The sequence below is a fragment of the Cannabis sativa genome, chromosome 8, assembly GCF_029168945.1.
Source record: "Cannabis sativa cultivar Pink pepper isolate KNU-18-1 chromosome 8, ASM2916894v1, whole genome shotgun sequence".
In the NCBI taxonomy this organism is placed as follows: Eukaryota; Viridiplantae; Streptophyta; class Magnoliopsida; order Rosales; family Cannabaceae; genus Cannabis; species Cannabis sativa.
In genome coordinates, this window is record NC_083608.1 from 46,898,083 (window position 1) to 46,913,952 (window position 15,870).

General features: G+C 27.3%; 3 protein-coding genes across 9 annotated transcripts; 1 reads left to right on the plus strand and 2 right to left on the minus strand.

The window, feature by feature from the left end:
* Positions 1–330: 330 nt before the first annotated feature.
* Positions 331–2,269, minus strand: LOC115701528 (E3 ubiquitin-protein ligase At3g02290-like). 2 transcript variants are annotated; one of them, XM_061102107.1, is made up of 5 exons: positions 2,173–2,269; positions 1,563–1,640; positions 1,231–1,396; positions 804–913; positions 331–707 (listed from the first exon to the last, which is right to left on the minus strand). In XM_061102107.1, the coding sequence occupies exons 2-5, from the start codon at positions 1,629–1,631 to the stop codon at positions 687–689; spliced, it is 366 nt and encodes a 121-aa protein (XP_060958090.1). In that variant the 5' UTR covers positions 1,632–1,640; positions 2,173–2,269; the 3' UTR covers positions 331–686. The 2 variants fall into 2 exon arrangements, with proteins under 2 accessions (XP_060958090.1, XP_060958089.1); XM_061102106.1 differs by lacking the exon at positions 2,173–2,269 and having other exon boundaries at positions 331–913; positions 1,563–1,893.
* A 4,290-nt stretch (positions 2,270–6,559) lies between these two features.
* On the plus strand, positions 6,560–8,879 carry LOC115700471 (ras-related protein RABB1b). 2 transcript variants are annotated; one of them, XM_030628010.2, is made up of 7 exons: positions 6,560–6,866; positions 6,952–7,089; positions 7,195–7,334; positions 7,739–7,821; positions 8,074–8,278; positions 8,370–8,438; positions 8,540–8,879. In XM_030628010.2, the coding sequence occupies exons 2-7, from the start codon at positions 7,044–7,046 to the stop codon at positions 8,630–8,632; spliced, it is 636 nt and encodes a 211-aa protein (XP_030483870.1). In that variant the 5' UTR covers positions 6,560–6,866; positions 6,952–7,043; the 3' UTR covers positions 8,633–8,879. The 2 variants fall into 2 exon arrangements, with proteins under 2 accessions (XP_030483870.1, XP_060958095.1); XM_061102112.1 differs by lacking the exon at positions 6,560–6,866 and having other exon boundaries at positions 6,924–7,089.
* A 2,901-nt stretch (positions 8,880–11,780) lies between these two features.
* On the minus strand, positions 11,781–15,870 carry LOC115700468 (pre-rRNA-processing protein esf2). Of its 5 annotated transcripts, none has more exons than XM_061102110.1 (9): positions 15,565–15,845; positions 15,265–15,320; positions 13,576–13,891; positions 13,417–13,477; positions 13,248–13,315; positions 12,649–12,738; positions 12,430–12,560; positions 12,061–12,210; positions 11,781–11,980 (listed from the first exon to the last, which is right to left on the minus strand). In XM_061102110.1, the coding sequence occupies exons 3-9, from the start codon at positions 13,823–13,825 to the stop codon at positions 11,960–11,962; spliced, it is 771 nt and encodes a 256-aa protein (XP_060958093.1). In that variant the 5' UTR covers positions 13,826–13,891; positions 15,265–15,320; positions 15,565–15,845; the 3' UTR covers positions 11,781–11,959. The 5 variants fall into 5 exon arrangements, with proteins under 5 accessions (XP_060958093.1, XP_060958094.1, XP_030483867.2 ...); XM_061102111.1 differs by having other exon boundaries at positions 13,576–13,940; XM_030628007.2 differs by lacking the exon at positions 15,265–15,320 and having other exon boundaries at positions 13,576–13,940; positions 15,565–15,870.

Sequence of the window (15,870 nt, forward strand, 5' to 3'; positions counted from 1 at the left end):
AAAATTATCTTTCTTTAATTTTTTTTACAGTTTCTAAAGAAAGAAGAAAAATTCACAATTATGGATTACAAAAATATTTGTTATGTTTTTTAATTGAAAAAAAAAAAAATAACAAACACGTAACATATATTTTTTTTTTTGACATTGGGAGAAAGATATTCAAATTTATTAAAGTGTGAAACCACTAAGCTATATGTATGGCCACATAAAATTATAAACTTTTGCTAGTAGAAAAACTGTTACCTCTTAATCTTTTAAAAAATCTAGATATTTTAGATAATTTGCCAATGTAAAAAAGTAAAAATAATCTATATTATCGATAATTAATCATACATATAAACCATTATTTAAATTTTAATCACCAAATTGTATCATTTAAAAAAAAAATCACCAAATTATGTAGCTCTAAGCTATATAATATTAAATAAACTACATACATTGATGAAAATAGATGAATACTATAAAATTTACTTAAATGTGTCAAAATAATAAAATAAAAACAATGGGCTACACCTCAAATATTTTAGGAAAATCTAAAGAAGAAAAGGTGATATAAGAGATTAAACTTTTTCTAAAAATTGAAAAATACTAATGACAAAACCAAGGAATGAAAAATCTTTAGGTTGGATGAAAATTTAGACTGATTCTCCCATATTAATTGACTTATTCTATCTTTTGTTGCTCCCTTATTCGTCATATTTCATTACCTGAAAAATAATAACTCAAATAATTTAGTTATATATTGCAACACAAAAAAAAATTAAAAAAGAAAATATAAAGAAGAAATTGATTATAAGCAATACCCGATTACAAATTGGGCATCGATCGCTTCTTTGCTCCCATTCATATATACATGACAAATGAAAATGGTGAAAACACTTTGTTGTAATTCGTGGATTTTCATCTGTGTATTCTGTAAAAACAAAAATCGCTTGTCACTTTTTTTTAGTATTGTTAAAACATATGAATATGTTATTATGTTAGTAATTATTTTTAATCATACTTACAAGAAATATTCATTAAATTTTTAAAAAATTTCGAATAAATTTAAGATGTTAAAATAAACATTCAAACTTACTAAATTTTAATTTTGATATCATAAAAAAAAAATGATTGCAATTTATACATTTACTAAAAGTATGTAGATAGTGACTAAAAACAATCATTACACAACAATTTTTATGTGATTGTGATTTATTGTAGAAATAAATGAGTTCCATGAAATTTTACCTTCAAGACATGTTGGACATTCTTCATCTCCTTTTTCTTGTTGTACTTCATATTCATAAATATTGGTCTCTGCAACTACTTCAGTCATAGGCTTGCTCTCATTTTTCCCAGAATCTTGGTCATTTGTATTAGTAGTATGTTTATTTTTGTCAAATAAGGGTGAGCCCTATAGATTATATACAGATTTAGATTAATATATTTTTCATTAATAATAATAATGATAATAATAAGCAATTTCTCAAAATTAACTTTGTCATATAATTTTTAGGTTAAGATATGTGAAAATAAAGGATTAATTTTATATTAATAAAAAGAAGCATAATTTTGCAAACCTCCAAATTGATTGCCAGATCATCATCATCATCATCAAAACAACCAAAGCAACATAAAAATGCACCCATGACTTTAATCTACAAATCAAATGAAATCAGAGTTATTCTACAATATAAGTTATGAAGGGGTTAATATTTCTATTGATTAAACTTAAAAAGAAAAACTCATTTAAAAACACAAATTCCTTAATTATTAAAATTTAATTTACTATATTTAAATTGAATTTGACCTAGAGTGAGACAAAGTCAGCCATGAATATGTGTATAACTAGAAGATAGATTTATAACTTAGGTGGAAGAAATTACTCGTGTTTAGAAAATTTAACAAAATTAAAATTATTATCTCTAAACTTCTTACCAAATTAAATAAGAATGAGAAATATTGCAGGAAACGTTTGAAGAAAAAAGAACGATAAAATTATTATTAGAGATATAAATGACAAATTCAATTGTAAAGACTAGTTTTATTTGATGATGTGGTTAAAATTAATTAAATAAATCTTTCTGAAAATCAACATTACGATAATGAAAGTATGAGAAAAATGTATATTTATAAAGGAAGACATTATTAATTAATATATAGAAAACTTAAAAAAATGAAACTACTTACCAAATTGAACAATGTTTACACCTCAATATAAAAGAAGGAGAAATTAATAACTATTGCAGCAGCAACTCGATGATGAAGAAAAAAAAAAAGAATTGTTAGATACTTGTGGGAGTTTCTTCATCAATATGTGTATATATATATGGTAAGTAAAAATAGAAATAAAAATAAAAGGAAATCAGTATTTAAATATTTCTATTCAAACTAGGATTAGTTGCCCAAAAGATAAATTATAAATTAAAAAAAGATTTGTTATTTAAGAATGAAAAATAAAACACTTATTTTATTAAATTAAATTTAAAATTCGATGTTTTGCAAAAAATGAGTGATATCACACCTTAATTTAAGCTAATGCTAAAAAGTTACTACTCCATTACTTTTTTTTTCCTATAAAAAATTGTTATATTGTTATTAATACAATTAAATATTTATCACATATGGTGTCAAAAAAAATATTTATCACATATATTTTAATATAATAATTTTCAAAAAATATCATTAACTAATTATAGAATTACACTTTTAGAGAGTTGTTATACACTCTCCAAAAGCAATACTCTTTATTTTATACTATATTTTGCACTCTCTATATTATAATGACAAGTGTCAATTTTTTAAGGTAATTTTTTTTTACTTTTAATAATTAATCATAACATTATAATTTTATGTGTTTTTCTGCGATTAAACTCTCTCAATTATCATTTTATTTACACTTAAATCTTAAAATTTAATAGTAAAACCCGCCAACCTCTACTAAGAGTAGTTATGTGCCAGCATAGATTATCCCACATGTAAACAAATCTACAATTGTTACATTCATATTGGTCCATATAATTATACATACTTAATATTATTAAAAAAAAATCAAAAACAAAAAAATAATTAAAATAACTAAAAATATACCTCTTTCTCCGTAAATAATATCTCTGCCCTAGATTATAAAAAAAAAATCTCTCCCCTAAATTATTTAATATTTTCTTCGAACTCTTTTGGTCTCAGCTCTAATGGTGTAAACGACACGGTGCTTGGTCTTTGGTCTCAATGTTCGAGGACTTTGGAGAAGAAGGCCTCTAATATAAGTTGTGTGTGCTTGTGAATTGGGCCAACATATTAGATTGGCAAAAATACCATTTAGTTTTGGATGCATAACTATTTTATCTAATTGGGTGAGTGTTTAATTGTGTATATATCTTTAAGTATTGGAAGTTGCAGATTCTAACACTTTTCTTTTGTGTTCCTTATCATTTTATTTAACATTTACAATTATTACACATTCTTAGCTTCTGGATATCTTAGTATTATTGATTTGTGGGAAAGAAATTGTTTGGTTGGTACTTTATGGCTACATTGTTATATGTTTTAGAAATGACACAAGAATTTTTCACCATATTTATTGATGCTTAAATTGGTCTATTCTTTAAATGTTTTTAAAAACAAAGTTTGTTTTCTTTTGTTGTTGTGGTTGTGAGAATTGTTTCATTTCACATTATTGGTTGTGTTTTTTTATTGTGTAAAAAGATTGGTTGTGGCTCCAGTCTCTCCTCGATATCTATATAGCAATTATGTTATATTTATTAAAAAAAAAATTACAGATTTATTAAAAAAAATGAATAAAATTGTAATGCATTCCTTTGATGAAAATATAGAAATTCGATATAAACATACTTAATTCGTCAAAATAATAAAATCTAATCAATGGTTTACTTTTACTACACTTGCAATTTTGAAAAGAAAAAAAAATTAAAGAAGAAAATGTGCTTAGAGATAAACTCTTCTAAAAATAAAAATAAAAAAAATACAGATGAACGAAATTGAAGAAGAAAACAAAATCAACTCGAAAAACTCCAATTGTTCTTGAAATTCTCGACTAACAAGTCACACGTGCCTATGAATCCTCCCCTTCGACTGAAAATAATAATAATAATCATATATTAGCAAAAAATTAGAAAATATGAAAAACAGGTAGGAGAGGAGTAAGAAAAAAAAACAATGTAAAGTGAATTTTTTTAAGAGAATAACTAGATATGATTTTAAATATTTATAAACATATGAAACTAACTAAAACTCTTAATTGGATGTTTATGATTGTATTAGGAAAAAATTTGATAAACACAAACTAAAAAATTAATTATTTTTTAATTATTTCGTTCATATTAATAACTAGTGAATATTAATATGAAAAATCATTCTAAATCTCTCACCTTAATTGACTGGCTTATTTTATCTTGTATTGCTCTCTATTCATCAAATTGCATTATCTGAAAAACAAAAGTCCAAATAATTCAGTTGTATTAATAGAAGTATTTATTGCTACAAAAAAAAAATAGAAGTATTTATAAAAGAAAAATCAATTGTTACATCATACATGTATAAATAACAATGACCCTCTTAAAGGGAAAAAAAGAAAAGACCACAAAAAATCCCATTTAAGTAAAATGAAATTATAAGATTTGATTTGAAGACACCTTCATATAAATATATATTTAACAAATATTAGCAATTTTCTTTTTGGAAATTATTTACAAATATCTAAAGATGATTATGAATAATTACCCGATTACAAACGGGACAAAGTGGGCTTCTTTGCTCCCACTCATATATACATGAGAGGTGAAAATGGTGAAAGCATTTTGTTGTGATTCTTGGATTTTCAACTGTAAATTCTGTCAAAACAAAAAGTTAATTTTGTATTTGTTATAAACATGAAAATATATTATTTAAGAATAATCTTTTTATTTAATAAATTATAAATAATAATGTAGGATGCTAACATAAGAATTTAAATGGGTTTTTCTAAGCATATATATATTTGAATCAAAATCTTAAATGACTAAATTGTAAAATAATATTTATAAGGACTCTAAAAGTAAATAAAACATATGCATGTATTTATATTTTACCTTCGAGACATGTAGGACATTCTTCATTTTCATGAAATTCTTGTAATTGTTTATAAATTTGACTTTGATCATCTTCATTAAATAATGATGAAACCTACAAAATATAAATAGTATAAATATACAATTCTCAAAAAATAAAATAAAAATCATAATTAATATTACTAAATTAATCATCATAATATTAAAAACAATTTTATGTTAATAAATAAAATAAGAGAAGATGGTAATTTTACGTACCTCAGACTCAGAGCTATTTTCGTTGTTACTATTTGACATATTTATTGCTTCATTATCATTAAAACAATAAAAACAAGAAAGACATCCACCCATGAGTAATATGTTGTTTTTAATCTACAAATCAAAAATGTTTAATTATAGTTTGTTAGCATTTAAATATATATAATTATTTTTTTAATTTTTGGAGACTTAAAAATAAAATTTACAGTTTGGAAAAAAAAAATCAATAAGTGAATTCTGAATTATTCTACAAGAAAGAGTTACTTATGAATTGAAATTACTATTTATAACTTAGAAGGAAGACAAGACATACTATGAATAAATATATAGAAAATTTAACCAAGAGTGAAATTACTAAATGAATTTTGATACTACTAACTAAATTGACAAACCAAAATATGTGAATAGAAAATAAGAAGAGTGAGACGTATTTCAGCAAATTAAAGAAGAAAAGATTAATGTGGAAACAAGTGAGGATTGTTCGTTAGTATATTTTTGTATGTATAACACTTACTATAATGTATATTTCTATTTTGATTAGGATTAGTTACCCAAAACATTACTCTAGATATTCAAAAAGATATGTTATTGTTATACCATAAAATAAAAAAATAAAATAAAATAAAAAGATTTATTTTCCCTCCCCTATGATTATAAATGACAAATTCAAAAACTTAATTTGGATTAAAAAAGTTCCACATTTATAAATTTACAAAAAAAAAAAATTGGTAGTTGTAAAATTTTCTACATAATTTTTTTTGATTATATAATTGACTTTAACACTAACAAATTTATAGATATTGGTTCGTCAGAACAAATAAATAACACAAATAATTTTAGAGTATTGTTATTGAGTACTAATGGTGCTTAGTACTTTTTTGATGTGTCGTCTTGCTATTAGTTAACGACATTACTTAAAAATTATTGCATTAAACTATATGAGACCTAATACTTACTTAGACTAATAATAATATTAACACGTAGAAGGATATTAAGCACTATTAATGCCTTTTAATATTTTTCATAATTTTAGAGTAACTTAGCTTATGTTAATAGCATAGCATACCGTAAGTAACTGACTGTAAATCTTGGTTGAGAGTTGAGAATGAGAGTAGTGGTGGTGAGTAGAAAAATGAGCTTTTAAGCTTATAATATAATATAAGTAATGCTTCGGAAAGTGAGGTTACAAAAAATAAATCTTAAATGAACTGTGGTATTTATAGACTTCACATATAAGTCATATATTCCTATTTCCTATAGGAATTAATTAAAAATTTAAATTTAAATATGAAAGTAGTGAAAAGATAAGTTATTCTTTTTTTTTTTTTTATGTTTTATTAATTTATTTTAGTACGAAAGTCTTTTGAGGGGGTTATAATAGAATTTTGGTATGTATTAATATAATATTTTCTTCTTCTTCTTCAAGGTTGTTCAATTTTCCTCATCCAAAATACTAATAATATATATTATTATTATTATAGTATATTATTTTGGATAAAGGCTCAATCTACCCAAGCAATTTTCAGCATTGTCGGTGGTTTTACGTCACGTCACGGCACGGTATCTTTATCTTCTTCCTCTAAACCAAAATATCATTCAATTAGTTTTATTTCTTTAATCAATTCAAATTTATTACTTTTTTCAGACCAAAAAAGATCGCTTTTTTATTCTTCAAAATCAATCTCCAATTCTCTTCTTCTTCATCTTCTTCTTGAGCTCCACGACGTCGTTTCCAACATGTCTTACGACTACCTTTTCAAGTACATCATCATCGGCGACACAGGTTTCATACTTTAACTCCAATTTCAAGAACCCTAATTCCGATCATTCTTGAAAAGAAAAAATTAATTGGTTTTGTGAATTGGGGGTTGGGATTCTGTGTGTGCAGGTGTAGGGAAATCATGCCTGCTATTACAATTCACTGATAAGAGGTTCCAACCTGTTCATGATCTCACCATCGGAGTTGAGTTCGGTGCTCGGATGGTCACCATTGATGGTCGTCCAATAAAGCTTCAAATTTGGGATACTGTAAGCATCTTTTTCTTCTTAGCTGAGAAAATTATTTCAAAATAGTGAGCTTTTCGTTTGTGAATATTCCTTTGTTTTATAAATGCATTTTTCTAACTATTCTCAGGCCCAAATTATGTAAGTGCCCATGTGACTTTGATCTTAAATGGCTTCCACTTTTGAAATGAATAAATTAATAAAAAAGTTGTGTTAGATTTTGTGGTGGAGTTTTTAGGCATATTAATAATTATTATATATATTTATGAAGGGTGATCATCCTGTAGCATTAGCATATATGATAAACTTAATTTTATAATATAGTAAGTCAACTGGTTTTTCAATTAATGAATTGAACAATTCATGTCTTTGTGTACTGTTTGGTAATGCACTGAAATCTTAGGTCAGGAACCTTTCTTTTCTTTCAGGCTGGCCAAGAATCATTCAGATCCATTACTAGATCTTACTATAGAGGAGCAGCTGGGGCACTTTTGGTGTATGACATAACCAGGTGTGTGTGCGTGTGTGCATAAGAAATTGTATTGTACTTTGTATTTTGTAATTATCAACATATTCTAATTCTATTGATGTATGTATACTTGAAAGATGAAACTTCACATTGTTGCTTAAAGAAATGAAAGGAAAGGAAAGCAATAGACCCTTTTGTTACTCCTCTTGTGAATGACCGAAATTTACATTAGCTAATCCATAGAGGTTGTGTTTTTGGTGGATTCAACTATAACTACGGAATCTCTTCATGTAGGAGAGAAACTTTTAATCATTTGGCAAACTGGCTTGAGGATGCTCGGCAGCATGCAAATCCCAACATGACGATCATGCTAATAGGTAACAAGAGTGATCTTGCTCATCGGAGGGCTGTCAGCAAGGAGGAAGGAGAGCAGTTTGCAAAAGAAAATGGGCTTTTATTCCTGGAAGCATCTGCAAGAACTGCTCAAAATGTTGAAGAGGTGATGTTGCTAAACAGATTCTGAGTGAAGCCTCTATTTTAAAGGTAGAATTCGAAATGTTTAAACTAATCTATATCGACTTCACTTACAGGCCTTTATCAAAACTGCTGCAAAAATCCTTCAGAATATTCAGGAAGGCGTGTTTGATGTATCCAATGAGGTAATTCGGGAGACACAAGATTTATTCTTATTATGATTATTATAAATGCAATGTATGAAATGATCACTGTTAAAGCTTCAATGGTTATTTTGATTATACAGTCATCTGGCATCAAGGTTGGTTATGGACGCTCTCAAGGTCCATCAGGCTCGAGAGATGGAACGGTTTCTCAGAGAGGCGCGTGTTGCAGCTAACTTGAACAACAGTTAGTGTAGTTTCTATATGTGATGTGATACCTTTTTCATGAAAAAGAAAACAAACACCAGTATGAACATACACTATTTTAACTGGTGTGTAACTTGTGGAAAACATTGAATGTATAGATCCAAGTTCTTGTGGATACAGATGATTCTGCCATTTGTGACTCTTTTTTTCTTTGTAAAAGTGTTACATATAGGTATTGCATCGGTTTATAATAAAATTTTGAGATAATTAATTAAAGTTACAGGTTATTCAACATTTAATGTGCTCATTATTCTGGCTGAATAAAAATATTTACCATAAAAAGAAAAAGAAAATGTAATTGATAACAGGAGATATAAGGTCTTAAACATTTTTCATTCAAATTCTACTTCCAACTACTCTGAGGGTGTAATAAAGAAAGTGGATTGAGTTATAATATCTGAATTAATGGAAATATCATAGATATTTATCAATGGAAATATAAAAATTATAAATAAAATTGTTAGAAATACAAAAATATCCAATAATGCATAAGAAAATATCAATGTCTAGCAATATAATATTAATATACTCATGTATATGTATTTCAAAGATTTCCTATTCAATTAATTTCACTGCATAATTTGACACCAAAATATAATAAAACAAAAAAAAATAAAAATAGACAAATATTTTGTGTTTGGTTCATGAGATCGGGCATAAGTTTGGGTTCAGCGCAAGGGTTGGGGCTTGTTAGGATCTAGTGTGTGGAGGGATTCTTAGAAGTTTTGAGTAGATTGGCGTTGTCGTTTCTGTCTTTTTTTTTTTTTTTTTTTTTTTTTTTGAATAAATCAAGAAATTTATTAATTAATAAACTCATCCAAAATAATGGGACGCACTTTAGAGGAACAATCCTCCAACTGAAGCACACAACTTGTGGAGAAACAAAAGTCTCTTGCTAAGCAATGAGCCAACTTGTTTGCAGATTGTTTAACAAAACATAACTCAATAAAAGATAAAGTTAAAAGTCAATTCCTAACATCTTGAACAATAAGACCAAACTGGGAGGACATACAAACATTACTTTGGATTGGGACACACACCAAATTATCCGTGTCTCTGTCTCTAACACTACATTAAATAAGAATAAAGCAAAATAATAAAAATACAAATAAAGTTACTAGCTAAAATATACAGTAAATAAATTAATAAATCTAAAATGTGTAATTTTTATTAACAAATAATTAACAAAACTTATCTTATTATCATCAAGTGAAACTCCAAATTTTAATCAACTTTTTTGTGAAAAATCTGCAATCCTTTAAACTGACCTTTTTAATTCTCTAACTTTAATTAACTCACAAATATAGAACTTAACAAAATACAACTTATTATTAATGTTATAACTTTTGCATGAATAATTATAAACTTTCTTGCTTTGATAAATTGATAAACATCTTACAAAACACACCATAAATAGTTAAATGAAAAAGAATTTAACATTTAGAAAATAAAATAAATTAAAAAAGTAAAATTAGAATATAATAATAATAAAAAGAAAAAAGAAACTTATTCTGAGATTCAATATTCCTTCAATAATCTTTTAAAGTCTCCAAATTTCTATAATCTCATAAAAATATTACTTAAGATAACACAACATCACATGAACATAACTTAACACAACAAAATAAACGATAACATTGACGAGTTGAGCACCATCCTATAACTCCAGCCAAAAACCATTCTCAAAATAACTACCAATAGCTTTTATAAACTACCACTTATGTATAGTAAAAATTAGTAGCTAAAAGATATAAATTTAACAAAAAATAAAAGGGTACAATAATAAAAAATTTAGAAAACTAATTTACACTTATTTTAGACAATATTATTATTTCAAAGTAATGGTAGTATAATGATAAATAATAACTGTTACTAACCATCAAAATGGTAAACATTTCGACATTAAAGTTCTTTGATAGTAAAATACTTACCTAAATTCAGGTTGAATGCATAGCAAATAGATTAACAATTAATGTAATTTGGGTTCGTTTGGTACGTCGTATTACATCGTATTGTATTGTAAAGTATTATATTAAATTGCATTTTATACAATATTTTTATGTAAAACTATATGTGGTATTAATTTTTATGAATACTTTTATGTGGTATTATATAGTATGTTAGTATAAATTAAAATTTAATATAGTATTATATAAAAATATAATATATAATTCAATTCAATACAATCTAATACAACCTACCAAACGAGCCCATGTATTATCGGATTAGAAATAATAGACAAAATATTTTTCAAATAGACAAATTTGAGATTAATATAATTTATGTATTATGTTTTGTTTATTTTATTTTTATATGGATTAATTTTGGCATGGTGCAAGATGTAAGCAGGGACGGACCCAAGTATATTAATGTGGGGGCTATAGCCCCACTAACAAAAATATTGCATTTTAAAAAATTAAATGTAATTTTTTAAATTTGATAATTATAGATCAAAATTGTAGAAAAAACCCCCATAAAATTAAATAAATCTAGTAAAAATGATTATAATATACATATAAATATTTTTGAATGATAAATAAGCCCCCACAAAGTAAAAATTCTGGGTCTGATGTAAGTATTTTTTTTTATTGGTTTATTCCATATTAATTTGACAAGAATATCTTGGTCTCTATCCTTAATCGCCAGATTTAGGAGATCTTCAAATTTTTATTGGTCAATTGTTATGTGTTCTACTCTTTTATGATTAAGCATCACAACATGATTGAACATGTTATTTTCTTTATTTATGATTTAAATAATAGATTATTATGTCTTAATTTTATTGAAAAATCATTAACTAATAGTGATTCATTGAATCTTAATTCTGATACAGTTAATCTAGTTTGAGAACTTATATTTTCTTTTTTTGAAGAAAAAAAAACATAAGTTCATAATTAACAAAAACACATATTTACAACTTACCTTTTATAATGCTTTTCTGTCTCTATGTACTAACATTTTTATGTTACGATGTAATTGTAAACTATTTTACAATATGTAACTATTATATGACATGATTAATAAAACAATCCGAAAACTAATTTATATTTAAATAAATAAAAAATTGTCTAAAGATAGTTTAAATCAAAATTAAAGGTTAGTGGCAATTTTTTAAAATGAAAAATTAATTCTCAACTGAATTAACTCCATCAAAATTTAATTTATCCAAGGATCCAACTTAAGGCTACAAAACTGTGGGGGTGTAATAAGCTTTCTCACACCAAAAATCTACATTATATTATAGACATCAAAATAAAGCTATTTTGGCTCCTAATCATCAACTGCAATTGTCATGATCAGCAAGAACCACCAAACACCTATAAAGATATTCATATACAAGCTTCAGTGAGAAGTTCAAAATGAAATATATTACTGAATATTGATAACTGATGCTTACCCCAGCTAGGATATCTTTAGAAAGCTTAGGCTTATTATCTGTTTCGTTTTTCGCAACAGGTTGTTTCTGTGGGAATTTTCGAACCTTCAATGCTTGATTGCTAACAGGAAGATCAGGATCAGTACCCGGTTCTTGTTCGAGCTTTTGCTTCTGTACATGTAAGATAAGAAAGGATATGCTCAGAGTTATTGCTTTAACTACCAAACAAAATAAATTATGTTGTTGCATTTGAAAGCTTGTTATGTATTATGGTATTACTAGATAATCTTTCATTAGTCAAAATAAAGGATCAAAAGCAAAAATTCTTGATCACAGAAAACAAACCTAACATGTTACTTGAAATATCATACCAATCTACAAATTGAGTACCTTCTTTAATCGTTCTTCGATGGAACTGAATGCACGGGCTTGATCAACCTTAGAGAGATAGAAGTCCCGCTCCCTTTTCGCAGCAGAGATTTCTAAAGCCAGTTTCTGCTCCCTGGCGGCTTTCTTGTAAGCTGTAAGAAAATAACTCAATTTTATCTCACATTCTGTACAAACTAAAATTAGGGCAATGCAAAAACAATCCAATAAGAGATCATATACCAATTTCTTCTGTGAGATCATCCCACTTGAATTTGCTTAGGTATTTGATATTCCACAAGTCATAATAGAAGGATGACTTTTTCTTCCCACCTACACATACAATTTTAAAGAAACAACAGTCAGATTAAAAACTCTAAATTTGAGTATAGCCTCAAGAAGACAAACTACTAGTTTCGTTCTCTATAGAAAAATTAAGGCTAATTAGGATTATTTTCTCCCGAACTTTGACATGTGTCACATCGTGCTCCTAGAACGTTCAAAATTCCCCCCGAATTAGGGAGAATGTTAGAATCAAGTACTTTTGTCCAATTTTACTAATAAACACCTAACGAAATAATTGTTAATGTACCAAATCGTGTCACCGAACTTCCATTCACATCAAGCGCCCGTTAGTAAAATAAAATAAAAATTTACAAGTTCTTGAATTCAATAATCTCAATAGTTCAGAGGCACAATTTGGTAAATGTTAAAGTTTTAGGAGAAAAATACTAATTCTCCAAAAATTAATCTTGAGCTTTAGTTCATAAGAATATTTCACTACAAAGAGAAAGTGCAATCATAAGTTCATAACAATAAAATTTGATCAGTATAAAACATACCTATTTGTTCACCATTTAACATATCAGCAACTCTTTTAGCAACCCTTTTATCAGAAAACTCAACCCATCTACATTGTACAAAATTTCAACAAACAATAAAAAATGGTATAAGAAAACAAAAGAACAATTTTCCAACAGCTAAAGGTGATTCATTTATGCATATACATACCCTTCGGAAAATGCTTGATCCTGATATCGACCAGGACGCTTGCGTCGAACTTGGGCAGAATCTGCAATAAATTACCCACAAATCATTAACACTAAACAAAGGAATTGGATAGCCATAGCCATAGCATAGCAAAGAGTATGGTAGTTGTAAGTGATTTACTTTCAGGAGTCAAGTAAATCCTTTGAATATCTCCAAATTGAGAGAGAATCTGACGAAGGTTGAAAGGGTCCATATGGGGAGGAATCCTACTGAGGTAGCAAATTCCACGCCGTCTAGCCTCCGAAGCTTCCTTTAAAAGACGTCTCTTATTTATGTTCTTCTTCTTCATCGTGATTTCATCAGTGTTGGCATCAATAGAATCCATATCCTGCTCCTCCTTCTCCTCTCCGGAAGGGTTCTTATGAACCATATCGATTTAAGATTCTCAGGCTAACAGAACGGTAAGGGTTCGAACCGTTGGCGTTTGGAGCTGAGTCTATGGAGAAGAAGAAGAAGACTTGTCTGGGTTTAGACGATTCTCGTTTCTAGGGTTGTGAACAATAAAACAAATTAAATTGATTTGGTTCTAAAAAATATTATAATTATTATTAATTTTATTTTTTTGAAAATAGATATTATTTAAAATAGATTTAAAATTTAGTTTTTTTCCCTACAAAAGAAAAAAAAAAATACTCTTTATTTTTTGAAAGCAAAAATACTCTATTAAATTAAGGCTAGTTAGAATTTTATTCCCAAATTTATTAAAATTTTTAGGTGTTAGAGCATCTTAATGCAAGTTAACACTAATTGTTGTTTGCTTGACCCTAGGGCTGTTCATTGGATCACATCCAATGTTTTTGGATCCATCCAGATCCAATCCAACTACACATTAGATGTTGGATTTCTCTAACCGATCCAATCCAATACTGTAAGCTCAACCGAACCGATCTAATAAAACATTGGATTGAATCGGTTCCATCCAATGGATGAATCCCTGTATTGGATCGGGTTCATCCAATACTTTTGATCCAATATTTTCTAGACCGGATTGGATCCATCCAATATTTTTAATCCAATATTAATTGGATTGATTGGATCAATCCAATCCAAGAGTGATTGGATCAATCCAATCCAATCCAAAAGTAAAACTTGATTTTTCACCTAAATGGCTAATATATATACTTTTTTATTTTATTATTTTTCCTCTCTATTACAATGTAAAATCAAAAGGAAAAAAAAAGTTTTAATTATTTTATAGTAGGTGAATAACACGACAAAAAGAAAGACCTAGTGGCGATCTTACTATACTAATAATAATACTAATACTAACACTTTTTTTTCTATCTTTTTCTTTTGTATTTTTGGCCTTGGAGAAGGTCAAGCTACATCTTTTAATAAGAGAATTATATGACAAACAAAAGTCTATTGGATACTCATGGACAATTCAAGTATAAAAAAAAAGTGATTTATACATAGTGAAAGCTCACAAATCCTCATTTCCTTTAGACACTAATTCATTCCAATTTAATGTTTGATGTCAAAGGTTAGCAAGTTTAATCTAACACACAATTTAATAAAAAAAATAAAAAACTTGCTAATGTTATTGTGTTCCTGTATTTTTCTGAATGTGTTTTCAATTTCAAAATGTTAAATAATCCAATGTTACTATTGCTTTATTAGAACTTTTTTCTTATTCTTATGAATGTATTATACACACAACAGGTCATTCTATAAATGCAATAAGGTCATTCTATTCACATTGTCAATTCATCTTAATTAGTCCCTATTATTGTTCTAGATTGTTTTTACTATCAAATTTTGAATTCAACAATTGACAGAGCCAACAAAGTACAAAGTATATATATATACATATATTATATAACGATATATTTGCTACACCAAAGGTAAACTTTGAAGAATAATGTCTGCATTTAAACACAAAATCACAAATTATTATATAAATTCATTTCAAGGGAGAGCACATCAAAGTTAAAAGGGACACTAAGATCATAGATCAAAGTTAAAAATCACAGATGTATTTCATAAAATTAAACCAATTAATATTTCTTCTTTTTGTCCCCTTATCTTTGAAATCAGGTGCTTCAAGCTTAGAAAGAATTATTATTAAGTTTTAACTATGAAAAATGAAAAATTAGAGAAAGTAAAAACCTGAGTTGTTGTCGTTTGTGAGGGAGAAGATGTGTCGTCGTTGGGGAGGGAGGACTAGCTTCCGTCGCTGGTGAAGATGCCGTCGGTGACTTAGGAAGGAGATTCCCGTCGTCGTCAGCGAGTAGGGGAGAAGATGCTGTCGTCTCTGTCGTCGTCAAATCGCTGGGCAGCGAGCGAGTCACCGTCGTCGTCGTCGAATCGCTGGGCAGCAAAGAGGGATGAAGTGAGAGAGAGAGAGGGCTGATGAGATTTTAGGGTTTCTTTTTTTTTTTCTTTTGAAGGTACCCAATAATTTTTAACAGCACC